General features: G+C 36.5%; 1 protein-coding gene across 3 annotated transcripts; it reads left to right on the top strand.

Annotated features, from left to right (window-relative positions):
- The first annotated feature begins 1267 nt into the window (after positions 1-1267).
- LOC136028890 (uncharacterized) lies at positions 1268-26518 on the top strand. 3 transcript variants are annotated; one of them, XM_065706850.1, is made up of 5 exons: positions 1268-1356; positions 12640-12804; positions 16998-17171; positions 22763-22972; positions 26241-26518. In XM_065706850.1, the coding sequence occupies exons 2-5, from the start codon at positions 12771-12773 to the stop codon at positions 26426-26428; spliced, it is 606 nt and encodes a 201-aa protein (XP_065562922.1). In that variant the 5' UTR covers positions 1268-1356; positions 12640-12770; the 3' UTR covers positions 26429-26518. The 3 variants fall into 3 exon arrangements, with proteins under 3 accessions (XP_065562922.1, XP_065562924.1, XP_065562921.1); XM_065706852.1 differs by lacking the exon at positions 1268-1356 and adding an exon at positions 1819-1845; XM_065706849.1 differs by lacking the exons at positions 1268-1356; positions 16998-17171; positions 22763-22972; positions 26241-26518 and adding an exon at positions 3728-4931 and having other exon boundaries at positions 12640-12776.
- The last annotated feature ends 457 nt before the right edge of the window (positions 26519-26975 follow it).

The following is a 26975-nucleotide window of genomic DNA, read 5'->3' on the forward strand; positions in this document are numbered from 1 at the left end:
CATTTATGTATCACACAAAAGTCTTTAAATGTTAGAACAAAAATTACATCCTCAACTTGTTTTAGATTTTCAAAAACTTTTGATCAGCATAAGAAAACAAAACTTAATCTCGCCTTGTTTAGAGTTACATTTTCATGCAAAGGGGTAAATTTTTATCATCGCTAGTAAAGTAGAAAAAGATAAGCTCAAATATCCTTAGCAATTAAAGAACTGCTAAATTTTGTAGGAGAGTGTTTGTTATCATTTCTTTGCTTCAGCTGTAAACGCAAAAACTCTGACAAAATCACCAACAGATCGTAAAGTTGATGATACTAAATTCGTATCATAATTGAGTTGGTCATCTATTGGATTGTCTAAATTATTCCAATTATCATTCTAAGAAGATATAATTGTAAGGTTGCTGTAGTACTGCCACACATTTTAAGCGTTTTTAGGTTTAAACTAGATTCGTTTTAAACTGATCAGTCATTACTTTCCAACTTGAATGAGTCACCTCTCTGAAAGGCATACTTATGGTTGAAAGTTACTGAACTTTGACGGAACAGCTTCGGAAGGTCGTCCTTTGTATGGACTGTACAACTTATATGATGGACTGTATATCTGCAAATAATGAACTGTAGCTCCACTTCAGTTCCCACACTGAAAAATCTACCTAAAGGAGAGAGGAACATTCTCTTTGAACCCGAGGCAAGAATTTTACACGGCTTTCAAAACTGAATTTCTTGTTGATCAATCTTGTCTAAGGTCTTTATTTTCGCAAAAACTTCAGAAGCTGGACTCTTACTGCCTTTTTGAAATATGTTGAAATTGATAGCATCGAAAAAAGAATGAAACCACAGAGCAGCACAATTATCCGTTTGTATAAAACGATTTGAAAAAAGCTTAAGTTGCTGTCAATCCAGTCTCTTCAAAACTTATTTAATTTAAAAGGAATTACGAATTATGATCCATGATTGGAAATGATTAGCATCAAAATCATTTCTTTTGCCGTTTTTCAACGAGAATTTATTTTCGACTTGCAGTGTCTCTAACAGAATTTAGCACTTGGAATCGGGCTGAGATTAAACTGCATGAATCATATTACTTAACATTACAATTCTGCAAAAATGAATGTAAAACAGTTTTTCACATTAAAAATACACTTAAAATTAGATCTTATCACTGCAGCAAAAACTATTCTGGAAATTCGGACTAAAAAAACTGTTTATTTAATTACTGCTTATTCAAGATATCTGGCTCCGAATTTTGGTCTCTGTCTCTATTTTGGCTCCAAAGGCCATCTATAAATATAAATTTTATCAAAATTCAAAATTTGTATCTTAAATTAACCTAATCTTATTTTGGCATTACCAAAAGGTGATATAAGTATCTCTAGAAAATATGATAACACAGTTTATCTCATCCCCTACTCAGAGATGTCACTTTGTTTGAACTGGGGGGGAGGCTGGATAACCTCTTGTTGCCCCATGGTTTGACCTATCCCAGAGTTGTTTAAGACCAAGGCATATGCTTAGAATTTACTGCTATTAGATTACACAATCGATCCTGTGAATGAAACAATAAATTCTGGAAACAATAAAATTGTAAATTAGCAAAGGCCTACTTAATTAGGTAAATTTTCTGTTAATTCACTAATGAGATAGCTGAAAAATAATCATAAGCCAACTTTTAGAATCAGAATTTCATTCTGAATCCAAAGATAATATTTGTTTCTATTAGAAACGACCTTCTCCTAATGTGCAAACATACACCATGAGTTATACATATGCCTATGCACTGAATGCTCCATAGATCATTCTTTCTTCAATGTTATTTAATCAATGCCAAAATAATTTAAAATTCAATGTGTGTAAACATTTCAGGGTATGTTTGCAAATTAGGGGGGCTACTGTAGCTTAGTGCTCGTTTACAACAGAAATGAATGTTTTTTGAGGGTTTAGGATGAAACTCTGATTCTAAAGATAGCCTATGTCTGTTTTGTAGCTATCTCATTAGTGAGTTAATTAGTAAACTTACCAATGATTATATCATTTGTAAAAGCACTACTTTACTTTGCCCCCACTCCCCTAATTTTCAAATATACAGCTTAAATTACATAGGCTGTTCTCTGTACATTTTTCTGTTTCTTGATTTTGTCAAAACTGCTTCTTTGTTGTCATTGAATCTAGGCTATTTGAAGAAAGGGTTAACCTATAGGAAAATTAAAATATTTAACCTTGGCTTTATATTTTTGAATTGGGGTGTGATAAATCAAACTGAAGGACATTTAGGAATGATATAGGCTAAATAAATATTTAGAATTTTCAGCTAAGTCATTAGGCTAATGAGATAACTAAGTAATAGACATGCTTTTAAAATCAGAATTTCACCCAGAATCTAAATAAAGCCTAACATTCATTTGCATTGGAAGTGAAATTTACTCCTCCCCCCCCTGATGTGCAAATATATACCCTTAGTTGTATATATTCAGTAAATTCTCTGTAATTCATTTTTTTCTCAAATTGATTTAACACTCCTTCAAAATAATGAAAAATCCATTGTACTCCTAAAGGCAGATCAATAAACCTTACCCTCAAATCTTCTAGGCCTTAGAAACTGGAAAGAACTAAAAAATAGAAGCTTGAAAACACTGCTCCTGTTTATAGTTCAGGATTAGATTGATTCTTAAAAGTTTGTTTTTGCCTAACTTTACTAGACCTGCTTTCCTAATTAGAAGAATCTTTTTATCTAGAATTTTACCTTGTTTTAAGTTACTTTTGAGCAGTAGGATAAGTATTTGCTTTTACCTTAAATTGCATTTGCCAGTGAGATAAGGTGGTAGATCCTCCTGTAGGTTCTTGCTGGTGGTAAGTGATGTAATTATGTTATGGCTTATGTTTTGACTGCAAATACAACCATTTCAAACCATAGGTTTATATTGGCTTAGAACTGTGTTGGTAATTGATTTGTTGCATTTAATAAATGATAGGCTTTGTTTGACTAGATTATCAATGAGTTTTAGAAAAAGGATAGCAGGATCTACAAAAGTATTTGCTTTTTAGGGACAGATAGATTTTGACTGCAAATACAACCATTTCAAACCATAGGTTTATATTGGCTTAGAACTGTGTTGGTAATTGATTTGGCTGCATTTCATGAATGATAGACTTTATTTGACTAGCTTGTAAATGAGTGTCAGAAAAAGGATAGCAGGATCTAGGCAAGACTTATAAAGGAACTTTCCTGTGTGTAAATATGTTTACTGAAGGCAAAATAGTTAAAAGCATAACATCATTTCAAGATTTCATTAGGGTTTCCCTGTTTTTTAGAAGTTTCACTTTAAATTCTGAAAAACATAGAATTCAGCTAAATGATTTCTGTATCTAGAAACAAACTGTGGTGAGATTTGTATGTATAGCTTCTATAGAGTGTCATGTTTGTCAGTTTTGTAGTATAGCTCAAATCTGGTGCTAAATTGACTGTCAATTATTTTTGAATTAAACATAGATTTAATTTATTAAGAAAAGATTTGAGTATTATGCTTCCCACAGTTATTTTTGAAAGCCAAACTCAAGGAAAAAGTGGGTATTTGATCTCTAGTAACCACAAAATTTTGAACATTTGGATCCTGTTTGCCCAAAGTGGAAACTTTGCTCTATGGTCTTTGTTTGTGTAAGCCCAGGTTCTTGGAGAAGAAACAGAAAATGCTGCCCAAAACAAACAATAAGAGAATCCAAGTAAGTCCAAAAAAGAATGTGGATGAATGTTGTGATTGTCAGATTCAACTTGATAAACAGTATTCAGCCTTATCATGTGACATGATGGTTGTGCACACAGTGTATTGGGGTCTCAAAATCAGAACATGCACTATTCAAAAAAATGACTGATAGTCTCACATGTTAATGGTTTTGTCTGGTCTGTAAGATTAGCAGAAACACCAGCCTAGGCTCTGACACCACCCAATAGCTAATTGCTTTATAAATAGTTTTAAAAGCTGTGACTACCTTGCTTGATCAGTTCCAAAAAGATCTCAAGCAAGAACTAGTGAGGATGAATAAAATTTTTAACTTTGAAAGTGCTGTTGCAAGCAAATGTTCTCTAGCTGAGGTGGAATCTAAAATACAAGACATAGTTACAAGTAAGCTGAGCCAGCTTCATGGTGATAGTAGTGGGAAGTTTGAAAGTGATGTGAGAAAAATTATTCATGAGGACAGAGAAAGACAAAAATGTCAGCTTAACATTGTGGCATATGGAATACCAGAATCATGTGAAAGGCTGCTGATATTCAAATGTTTGTTAAGGACCATCTTTCCCAATCATATAACCTGCTATCTGTCAATGTTCTGGAGCCATGGCCAATTGGAAAATATTCTCCAAAACCAGATGACCACCATAGGCCTGTTCTTTTTCTCACAGACAGCTACAAGGCTAAAAAGGAGATTGTGGCTATATCAAGAGAGCTGAAGGGGAATGTGCTGTTTCACTTTGATCATACAAAGGCAGAAAGAGAAAAGCAAAAACAGGGCTACAATGAAGCACTGACTCTATTGCCCACTGAAACAGGCCCAACTGTAAATAGTTTGTTTTCTTGTAGTGTTAGTGTTGATGTTGATAATAATGATTCTTTCGATTCGTGTTTGAGCTCTAGCTCAACAAACATTAGTTACGTAAGCTTAACAAAAGTGATGTATAATAACTACCCAGTCAACAGAAAGAAAGTGCTGAAACTGTTTTACACAAACATTGATACAGTGACAAATAAGCTTCCAGAACTGAAACTGGCAGCCACCTCTGAAGATTATGATATACTATGTATTGGTGAGTTGACCCCTAAGAATTCCAGTAACCCACTAGCAGAAAACCAGATCAGGATACCTAGATATTGCCTGTTCTCAAATCTGTCTATTAACCCAAGGAGAGGTACTGCCATCTACACAAAGGAGGGAATAAAGGTTAGACAACTTTTGATTGCCAATCCAATGAGCAGCCTCCAAAGTTTATACAGCCATCCTTTCTATATATATCTTATATGCCCCCAGGGCATAACTTACAACCTTTGCCATGAGGGCTAAAAAAAGCATAAAAAGACATAGACAAGGCATTAATTTCAAATAGTTTCAACAACTCCTTTGATTCTGCTTTAGGTTGGCATATATTTAATAATCCCTCCCACGTGATACTTTTTGAAAAATCTTCACACACTAGTAATGATTTGGGGATAAAAACAGGTTGTTTGGGAATCAATCAAAATTAGATTCAAAATAAATAGTAATATTTCTTTGAACAGGGACTTAGGGGAGTACTAACTAAATTTTTTTTACTCAAATTTAATTAAAAATGTTTTAACAAAATATTTTACTAAACCGATTTATAATAGTATTGAACTAGTTAAAAAAAAGCCTTTAAGGCAGGCTGCAAAAAATGCAAGATTGGCTCTGAGAAATTGCATTTAATCATTTTGTTTTGTTTTGTTTGAATGAATTTTATCATCTCACTTCACTCTTGTTGTCAATCCTGGTTGAACTTCGCTGAAGTAAGGATGCTAGGGCTGTTTTAAGAAAGTTTTGAAAAAAACATTATTAGTTTTGATTCTTGCATTTTAATGTAAGTTTATTTATATATACATTTTTTTTTTCTCTCTCTCTTTCTTGTATTGTGCTGAAGATGGCCCTTGGACATAGGGCCAAAATATTCACAGAATTGATTTCCACTGTCTTAAAAAGATTTTCCCTATTGTTTCAACTTTGTATTTGTTTTTTTAAGAAGCTGTGGCCAAAAACGTGTCTCCCTCCCTTGTTTACAATATTCGAACCTGACGAGGTCCCTATACTCTCTGGTGAAGTAACTGCCACCCTCACAAGAAAGGTCAACAAGCTATGTACGAATTTTCAAATTTATGTTGCTTCTGAGCATGCTCGAAACCTGACCCCCACTGTGACCCTTAAGCCTCACCCTTTCCCAACAAAACCCACCTATACTGTCGTTTTAAAGCATCCTCCAGCAGAAATCGATTTCCCTGCCTCACATAAGAATTTCTTTGAAAGTGAGTCTGGTGAGTCTTGCTCTCATATTGTAGATTTGAAACCAAGAAAAAATGAATGGCATGTTATGATGAGCAATAAGAAAGCAACTCAGGCATTTGCATCTGCCCTAGCAAGAGAAGATAAGTCTTGTGCTGTCAAAGTCTCTAGTCCTTTGTTCTATGGTATAATTTGTTTCATTCCCAAGGATGTCTCTGCTGACAGCCTTTCTACTCGTATAAAACACTGTACCAAAGCCAAGGTAATCCATTCCACTCAGATGTACAAACTGCACTTTGAAAGTAAAGAAAACCTGAATGAGGCTATCCAGTCTCCTCTTATGTTTGGTTATGAGATACTAAGCATTTCCGAATGCAAGTTTCTCCCAGTGCGATGCTACAGTTGTCAGCATTATGGTCACCCTGCGCGCATATGCCCCAATCCTCTGTGTTGCTCCCAATGTGGGGAAGGACGTGCCAATTCAAAAGAGACTCCCTGTACTAACGACTTTAAACGTGCCCTCTGCAGCTCAAAGAACCATCCTTGCTATAGTATTAAATGTCCTCTTGTCCAGAAAATCCTTAAACAATGACCTTGACGATTGTACGCATTGCTAGCTGGAATATTAATGGTGGAACATTAGATAAAATTCCTCTTATCAAGAGCCTCATGCTCTGCAATGATTTCGTATGCCTGCAAGAATATTTTCTCGTTCGTGAATCTTTAAGCCTGCTGCAACTAAGTGACGTGACCAAAATGTTCTCAGTTCCAGCCAAGGCCTCAGAACGCAGCAGACCCTCTGAAGGTGTTGCCGTACTTGTGAACAAGCGTCTGGAACCAACCCTTTATGCAGAGGAATCTTTCTTTGTCGCCGTGCAAGTAAATATGATAGTGGTTTATTCCATTTACATGCCAATGGACTACTGGGACCTCGCGTCAGACAATAGATTTACCCAAGCCTGTGACAGCCTTGCAAGATCTCTAAGTTCTTGAGCCTCTTTAGGTTTGTCCATAGTGGTTGCTGGTGATATGAACTGTGACTTGTCCCATGCGGCCGCCCCAGAGTGCAACTTTTGCTTGCTGCATCTGTGCCGACTTGACACATTGACAATGACTCTCCCCTCAATTATATCTGTAATTCCGGTTTAACATCGTCCCTGGATATTATGCTTTGTTCTCCTGTGTTTACTCCCCCTGAACCATGTCATGTCGATCTTTCTTTTGGTGCTTCTGATCATTTCCCTATCGTAAACAGTTTTGCCATCAATAGTTCCAAGTCTCAAAACGGCAGTAAGAGTTGCAAATGGTCAGGAAAGAAGGAGTGGAATAAGACTAATAAAATCTCACACAGTATAGTGCAAGACAATACGCTGTCGAAAATCAAGATACCCTTCCTTTTACTCCAGTGGGCATCCAGTCAATCCAAAGAAGAAAAACAAAGCCTCTTAAATGTCTACTGTAGTGAAATAACGTATGCTCTTTGTTGTGCTGAACTTGCGGCAGTGCCTTCTCGTCACTTTCGCATTGGTTCGGAAGTAGTTTCATGGTCCCTGAACCCTCATCTAGTGCTAGCTTGTCAAAGATCCAAGTTCTGGCTCCGACTATGGACGGAGTGCGGTTGGCCTAAGCATGGAGTAACCAACCAAGTTCGCGTATTAGCAAAGCGTCAGTTCGCCAAGAAATTTGCCAAAGATAGAGCAAACATAATTAATATGCATAGCCAGTCTCTTCATAATGATCCAGTAGCCGTTTGGAAGTTTGTAAAGCAGAAGGCTGGTATTGTGCTGCTTAATCAAGCCGCTACTACTGACGATGAGCTGGTAGAACAGTTCAACAGGGACTTTGCCACTCCAAATGATAATCTCAAAAGAAAATTCAACCTAGAGCTTGATCAGGCCCTCGAGTCCCACAGTTATGATCTTGGATTTGTTGTGACAACCCAGAAAATTTGCGACGCAATACTGAAACTGAACAAGAAACATTCAAGTGGCGCTGATCAGTTATGTAGTATGCATTTCGTTCACAGGTCTCCATCCCTTATATATCATTTAGAACTACTCTATCAAATGATTTTCAATTGTGAGCAAGTTCTGGATGCTTTTTGTACTGGGGTCATTACACCTGTTTGCAAAAAGGATAAAGATAGCACCAATTGCCAGTCGTACCACCCAATCACTGTTTCTCCAGTGTTGTGCAAGCTAATGGAATCTCTTGTGATCAATATGTTCAATCAGACTTGCTCCACGCTAGAAAATCAGTTCAGTTTTAAAAACGGTCGTCCACTCCATCCATACAAATGTTATACTTGAAATCGCCTCGTCTGCAGATCCACTGTTTCTTGCCATCCATGATATCAGCAGAGCTTTTGACTCTGGAATCCAGCCGCAACTTTTTACTTGTGACTCTGCTTCGTGGTATGAATAGTTCTGTAATAGCTACCCTTCAAAACATATATTGGAGATTAAACATGAAGATTAATTCACTTTCTGGTAAAATCTCTGATTGAATTGACAGGTCCAATCCCGTACATAAAGGTATTCGACAAGGTGCTATAACCTCACCACTGCTATTTAACAACAGTGTTATCAATGCACAGAAGGAAGTTGAAATGAGCCTTATTTTTCGTGGCTTGGACCTATCGCTTTTGAATTATGCTGACGATATTCTTAATTTGAAGAGAACCCTGGCTTTAATAGAGAAGAATTTTGCAAGTTTTAGTGAGGATTACAATGATATTGGTCTAAAATTCAATCCGAGTAAGAGTGAATGTATTAAGTTCAATTCTAAACGGCCAGGCTCTGATAGTACCATAGTCACCTTGGGTGATTCTTATATCAAACTTTTGTCATCCCTAATTTATCTGGGCTTACCCCTTGGTACTGACCTGAAAAGTACGTGTGCAGGGCTACTTGGGCATTTCAGCACAAGGGCTAGAATAGCTTATAAACTACTAGTTAACGCTAAAAGACGTTACAGTAAGAAAGTTTTGGCTAGACTCTGTAACGCTTACACAATCCCTCATGTCCTAGCCCTAGCTCCTTTTTGGAAGCTATCTACCATGACTGATTTACTGACAATCCGTAAGCTATATTACAAGTATGCAAAGTATCTTCTAAGTCTTCCTCTTTGGGCGGGTAACCGCAAAGTTATGCAACTATATGGTGTTACTGATCTATTTGTAGCTGTGGACCAACGACGTGCCAAATTTGTTTCATCTCTAGACTGTAGCTACCCATATTAAAGTGCGTTTATTTAGTATCGTGTATCATAGTCTGATTTTTTTTTCTCTCTCTTCTCTATATTCTTTACTCATTATGGTCACTCGTCTCATTTTATATGGGTCAATAAAATTATTGATTGATTGATTGACAAATGTTATGTTGCAACAATGGCTTAGGAAGTATTCTAGTTGACGCCGGAGGAGTGGCAGAGGAGTTAAATATTCAACCAACATTTGAAACAGAAACCCTGCCAACGCGGTTGAAAAGGAAGAAAAAACAGTTTGATTGCAAAGTGGATGATGAACATTTGGTATCCCCTCAAGAACATTTCAAATTCAATTTCCACTGTGCCATTCTTGATACTGCAATTTCTTCTCTGGATGAAAGATTTCAACGGTTAGACGAGGTTACTTAAATATATATTCGGTTTATATATTCGGACAGCAAAGTCCCTGACGAACGATTGTATGAATTAGCTAAAGATATTCAAAGCCACGAACATTGCAATCAAGTTCAAGCCATTGCTAGGAGAGTACCCAAGAACGCAAATCCAGAAGATGTCATTAATTTTATCATAAGCAATGACCTTAAAGATTTTGCTGTAAATTTCTCTGTAGCTTTACTGATTTTGCTGACTCTGCCTGTGTCTGTTGCTAGTGGTGAGCGTAGTTTTTCAAAATTAAAATTAATTAAAACTTATATTCGATCCACCATGACACAAGAAAGACTTCAAGGACTGGCCACTCTATCAGTTGAACAAAACTTGGTAAAAGACGTTGACTTGAATGAACTGGTGACTTCTTTCACAAAGATGAAATTAAGAAAAATTAAATTGTAAAATGTAGACCTTCTCTATGTTAACTTTTCGCTTTTCCCTATAATCTATGTAAACTTTTAGAATCAAACTGAAAATTATAGGTTTTATGTGTCAAGTTTCTATTATATACCTAGTGTAGTAAATACTCTGAAAAAAAAGGATTTCGTGTATAACTGTGTATCATGATTATGGTTGTACTAGTAGCCACACAGGCTAGATTTTCCTCGTTAGGCACTCCTTATATTGTTTGTATTTGTATATATAATTTGTTACTATGCGTGTAAATTAATGTAATAGTCTTGTTAAGTGGAAAAAAAAAGATGCATAAGAAGTAGTGATTTTGGATAAGGGGTTCAGTTGCGAAGGAAAATCGAAGCAAAATTCTAATTGTGGGAAGAGGAGGGGCGCAAAAAGTATCTTGCTTAGGGCAGCAGAATGGGCTGCGTTTTCTGTCCTCAGAATATTGAACCTTTTCTAATGCCAGGTGGTAGAAGTAGGTCCAGGATTAAAGACATGGATCTCAGCAAATATCTTATCTACAGAATGACCTTGGCAGTAAGTCAGTAGAAAATGTAGAAGAAGTCAACTAGGTATATTCTGACTCTGTTTTGGTGCCATATGGCAGAAGTAAATGATATATATGCATACTTGGAGATTATAGCTGATGAATTTATCAAATGTGTTCAACTAATACCTTCTTCATTATATTCTTTACAGCAGAAAGTAAGGCAGGATACCCACTTTACCTGGAATCATCAATTCCTTTATGCAGATGTCGGAGGATGGCCCCTTGTGGTATACCTTTCAGTGTTGACTTCAAAGTTTGGTTGAAGACTTTGGGGAGTTTTGCTCCTGAAGGTTTGTGGAGGTCTCAGTTCCTGATGCTCCCAGTCCTTGTCTACACCTTGCGTGAATGACTACAGGGTTTGATTGCTCTGGGAGTTCCAAAGCAGAGCATCATAGTTGGGTTAGAAGTGGCATTGCTTTCTGTGGTTAGTAATTTGTTCAGAGACTTTATGGGAGTTTCTCTGGATTTTCATGTTGGGGTTAATGGGGAGAAAGCTTGAACTGGGATTGGCTTGAAGATGCTTGCATACTGTGATGGCATCACCTCTTGATCTACGATATGTAGGAGTTGTAATTTTTGATGCTGCAAGCCTCTCATGGGGTCAGGTTGTATGGTATTTTGGTGGCACACTACTGGACGTTTTCAAAGAATGGTTTATCTCCCTTGAATTATGGAAAGGCTAGTGTCATACCGAACTCAAGCACTAGGCATGCCATAGAGGTCTATAATTTTTTCTTGTATTGCATTTGGGTTGCAGCTGACTAATGTTCTTTTGATGGTGCCAGGACGTCTCCCCATATTTGTAACAGCTGAGATGATATGCTGATAAAACTTTAGTTGGGAGTATACCCTATACCCAAGGTCAAGCTCCTCCTTTGTAGTGTCAGCTTAAAGTAGCCAGCACGTCTGGGATTGAGCACTGTTACTTCCAGTTATTTGGGCCAAGGTAGAACCGCTTGCATTTTCAGCATTGTACTCTAGCGTCCACTTTTCTGACAAGCGTGCAAGGCTGCCCAGGTCTTCCTGAAGGAGGGAGACTCTTGCTCTAGCAGTATTGGCTGCCCCTGGAAGCTCAGAGTTGTCAGCACGAAATATCATTTTATTTTTGTGCAATCCGGGACATCTCTAATATAAATGTTGAACATTATAGGGCAAGAGTGAGTGCCTTGGGGTCCTCTGCTCTTTACTGGTTTAGCTTTGGAATAAACCAGTAAGCCGTCTGAAGTATGAACAACTAATACCTGCATTCTGTCTGCCAGGAAGGCAATGACCAATTGATGACTTCTTTATTTATTTTCTGGTATTTCAGTTTAAGCTTCGGTTTCCAATGTGAAAAATCTCAAATACCTTAACCTGGTCAAGAAGGAAAAGCTCAACTGGGATCCCTTTATGTATAAGTCGAGTAATCACTGTAGCCACCAAACAAGTTTGAGTCTATCAATCTGCCTTCCCTAAAACTGTGTTGATAAAATCTCAAAGAGTTTATTTCTATTCTGATTATTGTCAAGAGATTATTGGCACAATAAATCCTTAGCAAACCAAGGATTTGTTGTGTCCTATTAGAAAAATCATTGCTTATCATTTAAAAATCTGCCTTAAGCTCCTTGGTAACGCTTTGCAATACTCAAAAGAAAAAAAATACCTGTCAAAATATCCTTATCTGGAAACTAGCACCTTCCTGCAATTAAAGAAAATTTTTTAGTGAATCTCTTACCTCTAGTGACAGAATATCGCAAGCTATGCAGTTCAATTTTGTACAGTATAATTTGACAGGGAGATGTGATGTGCCTTCCGAAGATCAGAATCTCTCCATAAATTCAATTTGGCTTGTTTTGAGCAGGGTAATAGCAACTGTTCTCCAATTCTATTGGGTATTTTTGTGGTAACTATCTTCTCAAAACCAAGAAACTTAAGATCACTTCTCTCAAACTGATTGCAATTGAGTACGAATTTGTTCAATAAAAAAAATCCATAAATTGGGTTTCTCATTTGAATTGATCTTTAATACTAATCATCTACTACATCTTTTTGCAGGGTTCCAGGAAGATTTAAAAAAAGGAGGTGAAAAACAAACACAAGTAAAGAGAGATTCAACAGAAGAAGTGGACTTTGTAGTTACCATTCTTGACTTATCTCTTGATAGAGAGGGAGAGAATACCAAAGACATGGAAAAGATGAATATCTCCCCTGATTTTGTTGGTAAGAAATCTTTCTATGTGTAACTTATGAATTAAGGGGGTTATGGGGAGGCAGTAAGAATGGACACAGGAGGGGGATGTTTACCATTCAGTCAATTCCATTCCCTAGAAAGGGCAACAAAGCCTTTGGTCTCCAGCAAACTGAACTTCTTTCCAAGTTTGTGTGATCTCCCCCTCCATGCAAAGAGGCTGGGAAAAAAATAATACATGGATGGGACGTTGCTCTTTACTAAGGCAATTGAGAATTGCCTTCAATAGATACAAAACGTTTACAGATATACAGGCAGGAATCCTAATAGCAATAGATTCAATTTATTAAGAATTTTCTGATCAAGCTTTTTGGGTAAAATAATTTTGTTTGGTGGTTAAAAAACCCTGTGGTAAGTGCTCAAAAACATTTTTGGTTTTTGAAAATCCTTGAATTTGTTGAATCGGAATTTTGTCACACCTATGCTAAAAGTACTTAACCACATTTTCTATGTTGAAATTCAAAACCAAAATTTTGGATTTTTTTTTCGGATAATTTGAACATTATAAACAAAGCCTGTAGTGTTCCTTGTTTTTTGTTTTTCTCAATAGGTTGTTTGATACTTTCACTCAATTAGGCAACTAACCAGCTCTGGATCTGCGTGGGTAACATTTGAAAGCCAGTTCCCAGGAAGAAGAGGAAGGATTATTTTCATAATTAATATTTGCTAAAAATTGGGTTGCCATAAGAACAATCTTCATCATACTTTTTTTTCAGAGTTTCAAGGGGTGACCCTCCAACCCTCTTTGAAAGGAATCTAGGTTCTTAGTTGTAAGAATTGGAAACAATTTCGTATTTCCTTGAAATAATTCCAGGAACTCTGTTTATGGAAAGTAAGTTACTAGGGTCTATAGATTAAGAAAACAAGGCTAGATTTTCTTTTTTGCAAGGGCTAACCTGGAAATAAATACCTCCATTCAACTGCTAGAAGAATGTTCCACCAAAATAAAGTTTTGGTCGTGTGTTTCATAAGCTTGTCTTATGTTTTTTGTACTATTCAGCTTCCAGCTTAAAATAGAACAAAATTATATTTTCTATATCCCGTATTAAAATAACCTTGTCTAGCAGATGATAGTTCTCTAAGTAAGGAAGACATTTTCCAGACTTGAATACTGAGATATGAGTGCTTTCAGATCTTTCTCAAACTGAAGTTTTCTCAGCTGCCTACCGCTCCAAGATATCCTGGCAGTTCTAATTTATTAAATCTTGCAGAAATGTATAATATTGTATACTAATATTATAAAATAGTGTTATTTAGTAGTATATTTAAAAATTCACTTCTAGTAATGTTATATTTATTAATTAAAACATTCTATTCCAAAATTTTAGGTTGATGATGCATTTTAATAAAAATGTAAGTAATGTTATATATCTTTATTGCTGTTGTTGATTGGAGGAATCTATATAGACTTATTTAATTAGCCAGGATTTAGTTCGATAATTGTTCTTAATCTCTATTTTGGCTGAATGAGCGAAATATTTATTGTTTAAGTTCTAATTTATTTTCTACTACAAATTTTTATTGCAATTTGAGATATGACATTAGTGGGTTTTTTTTGTGAAGAAACGATTTCTTTAGCAGGGCTTCTTTTGAATTGTCTTCTTTTTTATAAGTGTTTTACGAATTCTGTTGACGGAATTATTTGTCCTTTTGACAGTTTTTCACAAATCTTCATTTTAATAGGCAGGTATAATCTTTTGGTAATTATCATAGCAAATCCACAGAATTGATAAATAAAACCATTCTAAGAACTCATAAGAAGGAATCCAAAATCAACTAACTTAAGGTCCATTCACATTGTGATTTTACTATGCTGAAATTTAGCTAGCGATAATTTGAGCCAATCAGATGAACCACGATTATACTGCATGTTAGTATTTTAGTGCTACAAACATGAGTTGAATTCATAAAATCTCTTACCTTGTGCTGTTATTTTCTTCTTCTTTTTCAATAGATTTTGTTTTTATGGCACTTGGATTAACCAAGTGACATATAGCAATCGCAAATTCTGTCGGTCTGTCGGTCCGACAGACCGATATTTTGAAAGGATATCATGTCTTAAAGCTGTTATTTCAAATCCCGACCGGATCTGGTGACATTGGGGGGGAGCTGGGAGGGGGAAACCTAAAAGCTTGGAAAACACTTAGAGTGGAGGGATCGGGATGAAACTTATTGGTAAAAGTAAGCACAAGTCCTAGATACATGATTGACATAACCAGAATGGATCCGCTCTCTTTGGGGTAGTTGGGGGGGGGGGGATTCGAAAAATTAAAAAAATGAGGTATTTTTAACTTACGAACGGGTGATCGGATCTCAATGAAATTTGATATTTAGAAGGATATCGTGTCTCAAAGCTCTCATTTTAAACCCCGACCGGATCTGGTGACATTGGGGGGGGAGTTGGGAGGGGGAAACCTAAAACATGGAAAACACTTAGAGTGGAGGGATCGGGATGAAACTTGGTGGGAAAAATAAGCAGAAGTCTTAGATACGTGATTTACATAATTGGAACGGATCCGCTCTATTGGGGGGGGGGGGGGATGGGTGGGTTAATTCTGAAAAATTAGAAAAAATGACGTGTTTTTAACTTACGAAGGAGTGATCGGATCTTCATGAAACTTGGTGGGAAAAATAAGCACAAGTCCTAGATACATGATTGACATAACCGGAACGGATCCGCTCTCTTTAGGGTAGTTGGGGGGGGGGGTAATTCTGAAAAATTAGAAAAAATGAGGTATTTTTAACTTACGAACGGGTGATCAGATCTCAATGAAACTTGATATTTAGAAGGATATCGTGTCTCAAAGCTCTTATTTTAAATCCCGACCGGATCTGGTGACATTGGGGGGAGTTTGGGGTGGGGGAACCTAAAATCATGGAAAACGCTTAGATTGAAGGGATCGGGATGAAACTTGGTGGGAAAAATAAGCAGAAGTCTTAGATACGTGATTTACATAATTGGAACGGATCCTCTCTATTGGGGGGGGGGATGGGTGGGTTAATTCTGAAAAATTAGAAAAAATGACGTGGTTTTAACTTACGAAGGAGTGATCGGATCTTCATGAAACTTCATATTAAGAAGGACCTCGTAACTCAGATATTTTATTTTAAATCTCAACCGGATCAAGCGTGATTGGGGGGGGTAGTTGGGGGGACCGGAAATCTTAGAAAATACTTAAAGCGGTGAGATCAGGATGAAACTGGATGGGAAGAATAAAAATCTGTCTAAGATACGTGACTGACATAACCGGGCCGGATATGCTCTCTCTGGTGGAGTTGGGGGGGGTAATTTTGAAAATGGAGGTATTTGTAACTTACGAAAGGGTGACCAGATCTTAATGAAATTTGATATTTAGGAGGATCTTGTGCTTTAAAGCTCTAATTTTAGATTCCGACCAGATCCTGTGACATTGGGGGGAGTTGGAGGGGGAAACCGGAATTCTTGGAAAACGTGAAAATTGGGGTATTTTTATCTTACGAATAGGTGATCGGATCTTAATGGAATTTTATATTTAGAAGGAATTAATGTCTCAGAGCTCTTATTTCAAATCCCGACAAGATCTTTTGACATTGGGGGGAGTTGGAGGGGGAAATCTTGGAAAACACTTGGAGTGGAGGAATCGGGATGAAGCTTGGTGGATAGAATAAGCAAATGTCCTTGATACGTGATTGACAGAACCGTACTGGATTTGCTCTATTTGGGGGAGTTTGGGGGAGGGGTTTAGTGATTTGGCGAGTTTGGTGCTTCTGGACGTGCTAGGACGATGAAAATTGGTAGGCGTGTCAGGGAGCTGCACAATTGGACTTGATAAAGTCGTTTTCCCAGATTCGACCATCTGAGGGGTTAAAGGGAGAGGAAAAATTAGAAAAGATTCGGTATTTATAACTTACGATTGGGTGATCGGATCTTAATGAATTTTGATATATAGAAGGACGTCGTGACTCAGAGCTCTTATTTTAAATCCTGACCGGCATTAAGCCTCTTATTTTCTTTTTTAAATCAATCTATTGATTCATAGAATTTTGTTAGAGCTCATACCATATAATCTATTGGCTCTTAGCTCTTCTTGCGTCGTCACAAGTGCCATATGAGATCTTAGCTCTTGTTACAACTGGCAAAGATAAATAAAAAAAGTTTTATGCACTCTAACAATCTCTATTATAGGGATCCAAGAAAGTTTGAAGGAAACTGATATCGATGCAAAATCAACGAGAAAAGAAATTGCAGAAGTTGGCAAAGAGAGCGGCTATGAAAATACCATAACTGACTTGCCTTTTGAAATGGAGGAAGCTATCGAAAGTAACAGTGAAGATTTGCAAAATGATGTCGATTTCACTGGTAAGTTAACAAGATTAACAACTGTTCGTGGCAATGGACGATAATTGTGGAATGATCCTTATCAGTGCAAACCAAAACGCTCAAAACCAGAATTTTTCATGTGCCTCCCATATTTGTTCCTGATCAATTCGTATGGCCAGGATGGTCATAAAATAGGGGCTCATTTGGGGAAAATCTCAAGTTCTGATGTCCTTTTTCTGTTCGAAACGGATGAGACGGTAACCAACTCCCTTCCTTGTAGGTTTTTGCAACCTCCTCTCCGCGCAAGACATCTGTCCTGCTTTTCCAGATAGCCATTTTTCCGAAATAGTCAAAAGGTCCAAAAAATATGCATCAGGGGATGACTTGACAACCATAGTCTTGATGCAAGGGCTGTAAATTATGCCAATTGTTTACAGGTATATTTTATACTGGAAAAAGGGACCTGTTTAATCTTGGATGTCAGATTGACCCTCGACATAGAAGGTCACTCTTTATAGCAGAGGGGAGTTTTAGGGGGTCAGGAAATGTGTCAATTTTATCTTGACGATTGCGAAACTCACTGCAATAAACCCTTGGGCCAAGAGGAACCTATTTTGCTAAAATTGTTAGGGGGGACAGTCCTCAAAAATCGGAATCTAATAAAAGCCAGAGAATATTTACTTCGATCGACAGGAAAGTATTCTCCGAATTCCTTAGGTTAAGGGGATCCCAATGCAGATGGAAAATAGAAACAAAGTGTTGGTTCCCTCCGAAAACGAGGATCAACAAATAACCAACAACTCTGTTCTTATTAGCTAGAAACCTAGGAGTTCTTGGGCAGATGGGAGCCTATGTACGAAATTATATTAGTCCAGGTCATTTTGCCCCACGGCTTGAAGCTAATTGTCCTTAATTCTTAGGGCCACATGAATCCCAATGCAAAAAAAATGATTAGACAATTTTGTTCTCCGAAAACAGGGCCCGAAAAGGGATAAAAATTCTTTTAGCTGGGGCATGGCTCTTCCGAATATAGGGCCCGAAAATTGGTTCAAAAACTTAATTTTCTGATTTGTTTTTAACTTTCAAGGAGCCTTTGTCGTGGCTAAAAGAATAAAACGTTTTATTGAGAGGGGAAAAGATGCTGGGTACTGGAAATGGGTAAAAATCTTGTTGTCCCTAACCCTGGCCTGTTAGAAAAATGTAGGGCAAAGTCTCAGCCTAATAACCCACCCAAAATCTTTTCTTTATTTTTTTCAATTGTATTGAAACGTACATCTGAAATTCCTTCGGTCAAATACCCCAATTCACACACAAAAAGAAAATTGGTTTGGTTGACCCTCCCCCCCTCCCACCTTGTGCAAAATTGAGCTGAGAGTGGTGTAGGAGATTCTCAGCGATTGTTTATTTTAGGAACCCAGGGAATCCTGGATATCCTCTGTAGGTCTTATAACTGGTTTGCAAAGGGGACCTTTGGAATTATCCCCATCTGTTTTATCAGTTCTACACCGTCCATGCTCTTCATGGTAGCAACACTGTCCCTTGCCTTTTCGCCGTGTCCCCTAGGAATAATTCCTAGGACACATGCACCCGTATCTTGGAGGGATCAGAGCCCTAGAACCCATCCTTTCTCCTCAGTCAGTGGTGGTATATTTTGAAGCTACTTTACTTAACGCCTTAAAGTTGACGTTTCCTACTGCTGCGATAAAAGAGCTCCGTTTTTGGGCCACCCTTATCCAACACGTAGGTCGACATGGGTTGTGCAAATTATGGTTTTGGGTGCCGTGTTCGACACGGGTTTAGATTTTTTCAGAACCTGTCTTTAATGATACTATTCTGTTGCATTATAATTTAGAAGAACCCATGTCCAACATCCAAACGATCTAAGTCTGGCTGATGTATACACGGAAAACCTGAAAAGGATTTTGGTCGAACCTGCTAAAAAGATGCTTCAAACCCAGCGCCTGAAAACTGAACTAATGTTGTTTCTTCCACCTATGTTAGAGCGTCTATAGCAAAGCTCAGGTGCTCGGACATCAAATTTTTTGGTCACTTAAAAAGGGCACTAGAACTTTTCATTTCCGTTAGAATGAGCCATTTCGCAATATTCTAGGACAAATGGGTCGATACGATCACCCCTGGGAAAAAAAAAAAACAAAAAAAAACCAACAAACAAATAAACACGCATCCGTGATTTGCCTTCTGGCAAAAAATATAAAATTCCACATTTTTGTAGATAGGAGCTTGAAACTTCTACAGTTTCTGATACGCTGAATCTGATGGTGTGATTTTCGTTAAGATTCTATGACTTTTAGGGGGTGTTTTCCCCTATTTTCTAAAATAACACAAATTTTCTCAGGCTCGTAACTTTTGATGGGTAAGACTAAACTTGATGAAACTTATATATTTAAAATCAGCATTAAAATGCGATTCTTTTGATGTAGCTATTGGTACCAAAATTCTATTTTTTAGAGTTTTGGTTGCTATTGAGCTGGGTCGCTCCTTATTACAGTTCCACGAACTGTTTGAAATGTGTTGCACTAAATTGAGCCCAAAAGAAGGATTGAATAACTTTTTTTTTAAACGTGCTCATTTGGAAAGTCACATGTATGTTTTACCGATCAGCTTTAAAGTCACATGCAGACAGAGTTAAGAAAACCTTAATAAAGATAGAAATTAAAAAAAAAATTAGTTTGTATCGCCAAAAAATAAGTACAATATATTTCTGTCTCTCCTATAACCTACCGTTTGACATAGTAATCGCATTTAGGGTCAAATGTGACAGTTCTTGAATACGCTTTAAACTAGCTTATGCTTTAAATTAGCTTAGCTGAATTCAGAACTATAAAGTTGTCCACCAGTACAAAAAAAGGAGGAAAAAACATATGTTTCGGCCTTGAACATAAAGGTTATTTGAATTTATTAATGATGCCAAATAGGGCTTATTCCTGGCCCGTAGTCTTAAGTCTTAAGTACTAAAAAAAGGAACCAATTCATTAAGTGCCTGAGACAGAATTTTGTAGAAAGAAGGGAAACATAATCGACAAAAAGAAAAATTGAAACTAATTTTGGCTGTATTGATTTGTAACACCTGAATGTGGGCCTAAAATTTCTTTGTCTCTGATAATCTTGAAACTTAGCCTACATAGCATGTAGACAGTGTCGGGTAGACCCCAGTGAGGTCAAGGCATTTTGAAGTTTAGCTATTTTGATATTTGACACTTGAAACAAACTGAAAAACAAATTTCATTTTCCCCAATTGACTTAAACTTACAGTGGATTTAGATAGGGACAAAAAGATTAGTAGTGTCTTAGCCTTGTAGTCTGGGGGGGTATGCCACAGTAGCGTAAAAATACAAAATGAATGGAATATAATGTCAGATGTCAGAAAAACGGGGGGGGGTAGCTTCCCCCTCCCTGCCCAGCCTTAGAATTGCCACTCAAAGAGACCTCAACGAAGACGAAACTACTTTTAAAAAATTGTTGTGTTGATTCTTGACACCAACAGATGCTCCCAAAGCTGTTTTGTCTCCTGTTGGATTGCGCATTACTGGGTAAAAAAACCTAAGATGTAAAAATATTCGAAAAAGAAATTTGGCTTGCTTTGATTTGTGACCCGTCAAAATAGGCCAAACATGATGTTTTTCCGATTGGCATGGAACTTCTAGAGCAGCTAGACCGAACCAATGGGAACTAAATGACGTAAAAAAATAGAAAGAAAAATGGGCTGGTTTATAGCTCGAAAATTTTTGCACTAATCTGCTTGCAACTTTTAGTTCATGTGGATCCTAGGGAACATGTAGTCAAGGAAACCTTGATTAAGACAGAAAAAAAAATAGGAAACTGATCTGGTTAAATTTTTTCGTATTGTGTAATTTCTTAAAGAAACAGAACTCTTAATAAAGGACCTTAACCTGCATTTATGTAAACAAAAAAATATTAAAAGCAAAATAAAACCGGAAAAAGTTCTATTAAGAAAATGGTGGACTAAGATACGTCTCTATTCAATAGTTTCTGTGGGGTGGGGTCACTTTACAGTCCCTACCAGTGGTGCTGATCTCTGTTTCATCGCTCTTTAGCTAAGAACTGCAATAGGGGGCGGGGGGCCAGCCATCCTGTGCTTTCACACAGCTGTTTACCTTCCCCAGATTTTTCAAGGTACCTTTTTGGAGCTGGATCGACTTTGGGTGGGCTTACAGAGTCACGCTACTGACCCCTGTTCCAAATTGTCAGCCCTATAGAATACCAAAAAGTATGCAGATTTCACTCACAGGAATAATATCTCACTCCCCATCTGCCCAAAATTTTATTCATTTGAAAACATTTTCAAACGAAATTGAAGGGCTATGTTGAAACCTAAAACGAGTAAAAATGAAGTTATACAATAATTTAAACTGAAAAGGCGAAGAAATTACCACTGGTAAATAAATGAAACCCGAAACGAGTGGAAATTAAGATGAATAATCAACATAAAAGTAGCAGTTACTTCTATGAGTGAGTAGAATATCGTCGATTCATAATTTTTCTTAAACGAACTAAACAGATTGCTTCATAAACTACCATTGTTAATCTCAAAAAGTTTACTTTGGTATCAAGTATCTACGGTATATGTTTGAAGCAAATAGAATCAAAAGGAAAACTTTTGACAAAAACAAGTTTTTAAAAGAAACTTGGCAATGAAACATGAGATTTTATAAAGGGTGCTGAAAAAAAATTAAATGCGTTCATGTAACCTTGTAACGACGTTCAATTGTTTTCTTTTCTTTTTTTTCATTTGAAGACGGGGTTCATCTAACAGGTTCATTTGAAATCCAAAAATTCTCTCAGTAATGTCATAATGAAAAAAAGAAACGAGTTGTTAATCTCTTCTGACCGACTGGCTTATCTCTGTCTTACCATTGCTGTACTTTACCTCCTTGGATGCTTTTGTCTCCCCCCTCCCTCCCAGATTTTCGTTATAGTTCATTTAACTCTTTCATAAGAAATTGTCAGAAGGGTTGTACAAAGACATATTCCCTTTAATTAAGGTGTCTGAAATTTCCAAGGAAAGGCTTTTGCTCAAAAACTTGGATGGTTTTAGAATGAGGGTCTTTATCTCAAGATTAGATACCCCTGTCTTTGTGTGAATTTCCCTTTGTGCGTGTTCTTTCATGTTTGGAGGACGCGCATTGAATCACCAAAAGTGTTGCTCGTCACGAGCTTTATAAGGCATTTGTAACAGCTGCGAGGAGATCTGCAGAACTTGAATCACTTCTTATATTTGTGAATCTCAGTAGAATTCGTTGTTGTGTGTGTTTTTTATATGGACCTAAATTCTATGTTTTTTATTTTCCACTAAACTAAATATTTTTTATAAATTCCAGCAAGAGCTGAATAGCCAACAGTTTGAGTTTTCATACAAGATTGAAAGTAATATTAAAATCTGAATAATAAATCTCTGGCGTAAAGACCTATGGCACGTGGGTCAGAGATGATATGAACGCTCATTTTTAGTGACACGTGCCTACAGAGACAAAAAAAAGTTCTACATGCCGGGCTCAAAAGGTTTGCCATAGTTTATTAGAACCTGAGTTTTATTAATATTGATTCTGCTTTATGGGAAAATAAAAAATAATTTGAAACAAATTTTTTAGGTAACGAGATTCTGACACAAGCCATGAGCTTTGAAGATCCGTGCTCGTCTCAAGAGAAGGATGAAAATCAGCTAACATGGGAAGAAGACGAAAAGAGAGAAGAAAGAACAAATCAGAACAAAGACTATGAAGCTGAATCACCACGTGATCAAATTGAAATTATTGCTCAATTCTATGAAAAAGCCATTAAAACTGTAACTCATTCAGCTGGTAAGACTGTGACAAAAAATTAGTTTCTTAGCGCTTAATCATATCAATTTCAGTTACCGAAAACTTTTTAATTTAAGATGACTAATGTCCTTTGTTGGGGAATCAAATTATATTCACGTTAATGATTCTCCAAGCATACAAACTAGTAGGTTCATCAGATGAAAAGAATAATAAAATATATTGAAGTAGAAAACAGATTGGCCGGAATTTCATTTTTGCTTACAAAATTGAGAAAAAAGGAAAAGTTCTATTGTGAGGATTAATATTCACAAAATGATTTTTTTTTTTTTCATTTAGAAAAGTATTATATGTGGTTTTAAGTTTTAATTGATTATTCCTGCTTTGACCTTGGTTTGTTTTAGTTAGAAACCACATTTAAAAAAAATCTGTAAAATCAAATCTAAGTTGTAGCTTTTAATTAATTCTGGCAGTATAAAAAAAAACTATAGTTGTGGGCTCCCTCTATCATGAAATATTGTTGTATGTTTGTTGTATGCAGTTGAAACTAAAGCTCTTACGTTCCTTTTTTATGCGTTTCCAAAAAACCTCAGTAATAAAAGGGTAGAGATAGAGGAATGAAATAGTCATTTCAAAAATTGCTATTATAGCCCCGATAATTCGTATTTTGAAGCAAAGAAAAAAAAAGTTAAAAGGCAAAAATACAATTAAAAAAAGGAGGGTGAGAGGCGAAATCAATCCCATCGCAAAGATGTCTCGCTTAAAAGAGAATATTTTATAAAATTGAAAAGTCTGTCGTTTAGAATTAAATAAAACAGTCTGCTAAGTCAGTATTCACTGAAAATTTTACGTTATTTACGGAAAATTTTACTGAGAATTTACGGGGCCAACTAATGAAAGAAAGAAACGTTACTGCTATACAACTTGCGAAATAGCTACGGCACTAATTATCCAGAGTACAAAATATTGGAGTTAGTAAAAACTTAAAATCTATTTTATGGAAGATATATTTTATTCAATTTGATCATTGACATACTTTTCAATATAAATGGATTTCATTATTTCTCAATTTCTTACTTGAGTTTTCCGTTATTCCTTCTTTTGGGTGGCGTCTCTTTTTTCTTAGCATATTTGACAGTCATTTCACTTAGTATAGTTGTCTATCCCTCCTAGATCACGATCTGTATTCCTAGTGTCAGCTAGTGTCATAAAATTCCCTATTCTAATCTTAGAATATGACAGATACTGTAAACCCTTTGCAGCGTTCAGTCCTCTAAGAGGAAGACACTTGTTAATTCTAAAAAAATCTGTGGGCTCCCATCAAACGTGTATCCGGGATTTTTTATTTGAGGGAGGGGTACAAAAATGCATATAAAATTTGTTGAGTGTACAGATAGTATAAAAAAGAGTTTGTTCTTTTTTTATAAGTATGCTGTTTAAGTTCAAGTTCGTTTATTGAGTACATATTTACAACAGAAAGGAAACATGAAATTAAAAGTCCCATCCCCCCTTCCATTGTGCTCCATGGCCTACAAAACAGGGAGAAAAAAAATCAAATGAATAAAATAATAAAAAAGTAGCCTGATGCGAATTAACAGCAGTAGTCAGCTCTAATTAAGCGATACGGGACTCCACTGTCCCGGCCAAAAAAAGACAATTAAAAGAAAGAAAAATACCATTCTTTTACAGCCAATAAAAAATAAAATATCCCACACTAGTCTTTTACAACCTATTCAAAAATAAAAATTAACTAATTAAAAAAAATTGATCATCACACATTTAAAAAAGAATAAGAAAAAGTTACAACAACAAATTTCCAAGCTACAAGAAAGAACAGTAATGTAACAAATAAAATTGTCAGTGATTACTTATACATTCAAACTAACCTTTAAAAATTTAACCACCAGACGTATGAAGGTACCAAAGGAATGACAGCCCTGTGCCACAGTTGGAAGTGGGTTTCATACTCTTGAAGATGTCACCGGAGTTTTAAAATTAGACCTAACGCAAGCCGTTGGTGCCATCGTGCAAAATCGACGCAAATCTAATTAATCGATATTTCAGCGATTTTTACCAATTTTTGAGTACTCTTCTTTTATCCCACCCTACCTAACCCTTTGGTTTTGTCATCAGAAGATTACCAGATACGAAGTTACCTGTGTTATCTCTTGAATTTACATGTTTTTACCTGTGAAATTAAAAAATAATATAACCTCAGTTTTTGATGGTGTGCTAAAAAGAATTTTTTTTTTTAATGCTGGTTGTGAAATTAGAGATAAACTACTGCAGATTATGAATAGGATCTTCAAAAAAAGGGGAATACCCTAGTGATTTCAGGAAAACCTTAATTAAGCCCCTTTGTGAGAAATGCGATAAGAATGAGTGTAGCAATTAGAGAATTGAAATTATACTTTGACCTCTGTAAGAAGCAAATTACTTAGTATGATGATATTTTTTAGACTTATGGATACCGAGAACAAAGTTTTAAAGAAGAACAGTGTGAGGTTTTAGGAAGGGGTGAGTATGCGTCGACCATATCTTCACTCTTAGATCAATAACTGAGAAGTACCTGAATCACAATATCCCTATAGTTGTAGGTTTTACATATTATGAACATACATTCGATTCAGCCGATTCAGCTTCATTTACCTGGGCAGTATTGTTAGTGAAGGGGTTTGATGCAGTGAAGATGTAAAAGGTAGAATAGCCAAGGCCCAGGGTATTTTTACTGCTGAAAAAAAGTTTGGAAGAATAGGAAAATAAGTCTGCGAACCAAATAAGAGTGGTGGAAGCTACAGCGATGACAGTGGTCATCGCTGTAGTTTTGTCACCAATCAGAAGATTACCAGAAACGGATTTACCTGTGAGATTAAAAAATAATATAACCTCAGGTTCTGATAGTGTGATAAAAAGAGCTTTTGAAAAATGCTGGTTGTGAGGTTAGAGATTAGCAGAGACGAATTTACCTGTGTTATCTCTTGTATTTACTGCCTTTATTGGGGACAACTTGTAACTGACTAGCTTTATGTAGCTAACCCTCTACTCAGTGACGACAATTCATGGAAATGTAGGGTGGGGTAGGAATTTACTGCAAAATCTAGCGGTGTTAATTTTTTTTTCCATTTTTTCCTATGAAAATGATAAAATACCCAAAAAAAGATGTTTTTCACAATCTAGGGGGAGGAGGTAAATGCTTCCCATAACCCTTCTCCAATTGATGCCTCTACTTAATTAGACCTTTAAATAGTTAAATTACTTCGTGTTTTTGACTTGTGGCTTTTTCCCTCAATTTTCAATCTTTCTGTTTTAGTGGATTCAGTAAAGGCCACTCTTGAGATGGGATGTTATCTTTCAAATGCCGTTGTTGAGTCAGTTCTTTCACTTGATGAACATTTTTTGGCGTTGGAGGAACATCTGAAAAACTGGAAAGAAGAATTGGACAAGATGGACAAAATTTATGATTGCCATAACATGTCAGGGAGTGAATTGATGTGGTGAAGATGTGGATTGCCTTTTCTATTTTTTTGCCTTTTGCGGAGCCAATGTCTTGTTTTTTACTTTGAGGAATAATTCATATTTGAAAGACTATTAGAAAATTTTGTTTTTCCAAGGAAGGATACCTAGGTTAGAAATACTAAATGAAAATACCGTACTGAAACATAAAATTAAATCGATGTAGTCTGAAAGATTATCCTCAAGTGTGGTCCGAAAAAAATTATTCGGTAAAGAATATGAGGATCTGAAATAAAGAGAAAAAAAATTCGCATTCTGACCAATGGTCTGCGTTGAGCAGATCTTGATCTTCTGATTCGAAGCCTTCGGTCGGGAGTGCAATGTGTGGCTGGGGGTAAATCACTCGACGCTTCTCGTTTTTTTTTCCCAGATTTCTCCAGGTACCCATTTAGAGCTGAGTCGACTCTGGCTGAGCTTACAGTCACACCATTGACCTCCGTTCCCAACCAAATAATCAGCAACACAGGACTTGAATCCCTGACCTCAGGATTTCAAGTCTGGATTTCTGACCACTCGGCTAGGACAAAATGTG

This window comes from Artemia franciscana, chromosome 7 (genome assembly GCF_032884065.1).
Source record: "Artemia franciscana chromosome 7, ASM3288406v1, whole genome shotgun sequence".
Lineage (NCBI taxonomy): Eukaryota > Metazoa > Arthropoda > Branchiopoda > Anostraca > Artemiidae > Artemia > Artemia franciscana.

Excerpts from the sequence above, each read along its gene's own strand:
- LOC136028890 (XM_065706849.1), top strand. The coding sequence starts at position 4,269 with ATGTTTGTTAAGGACCATCTTTCCCAATCATATAACCTGCTATCTGTC.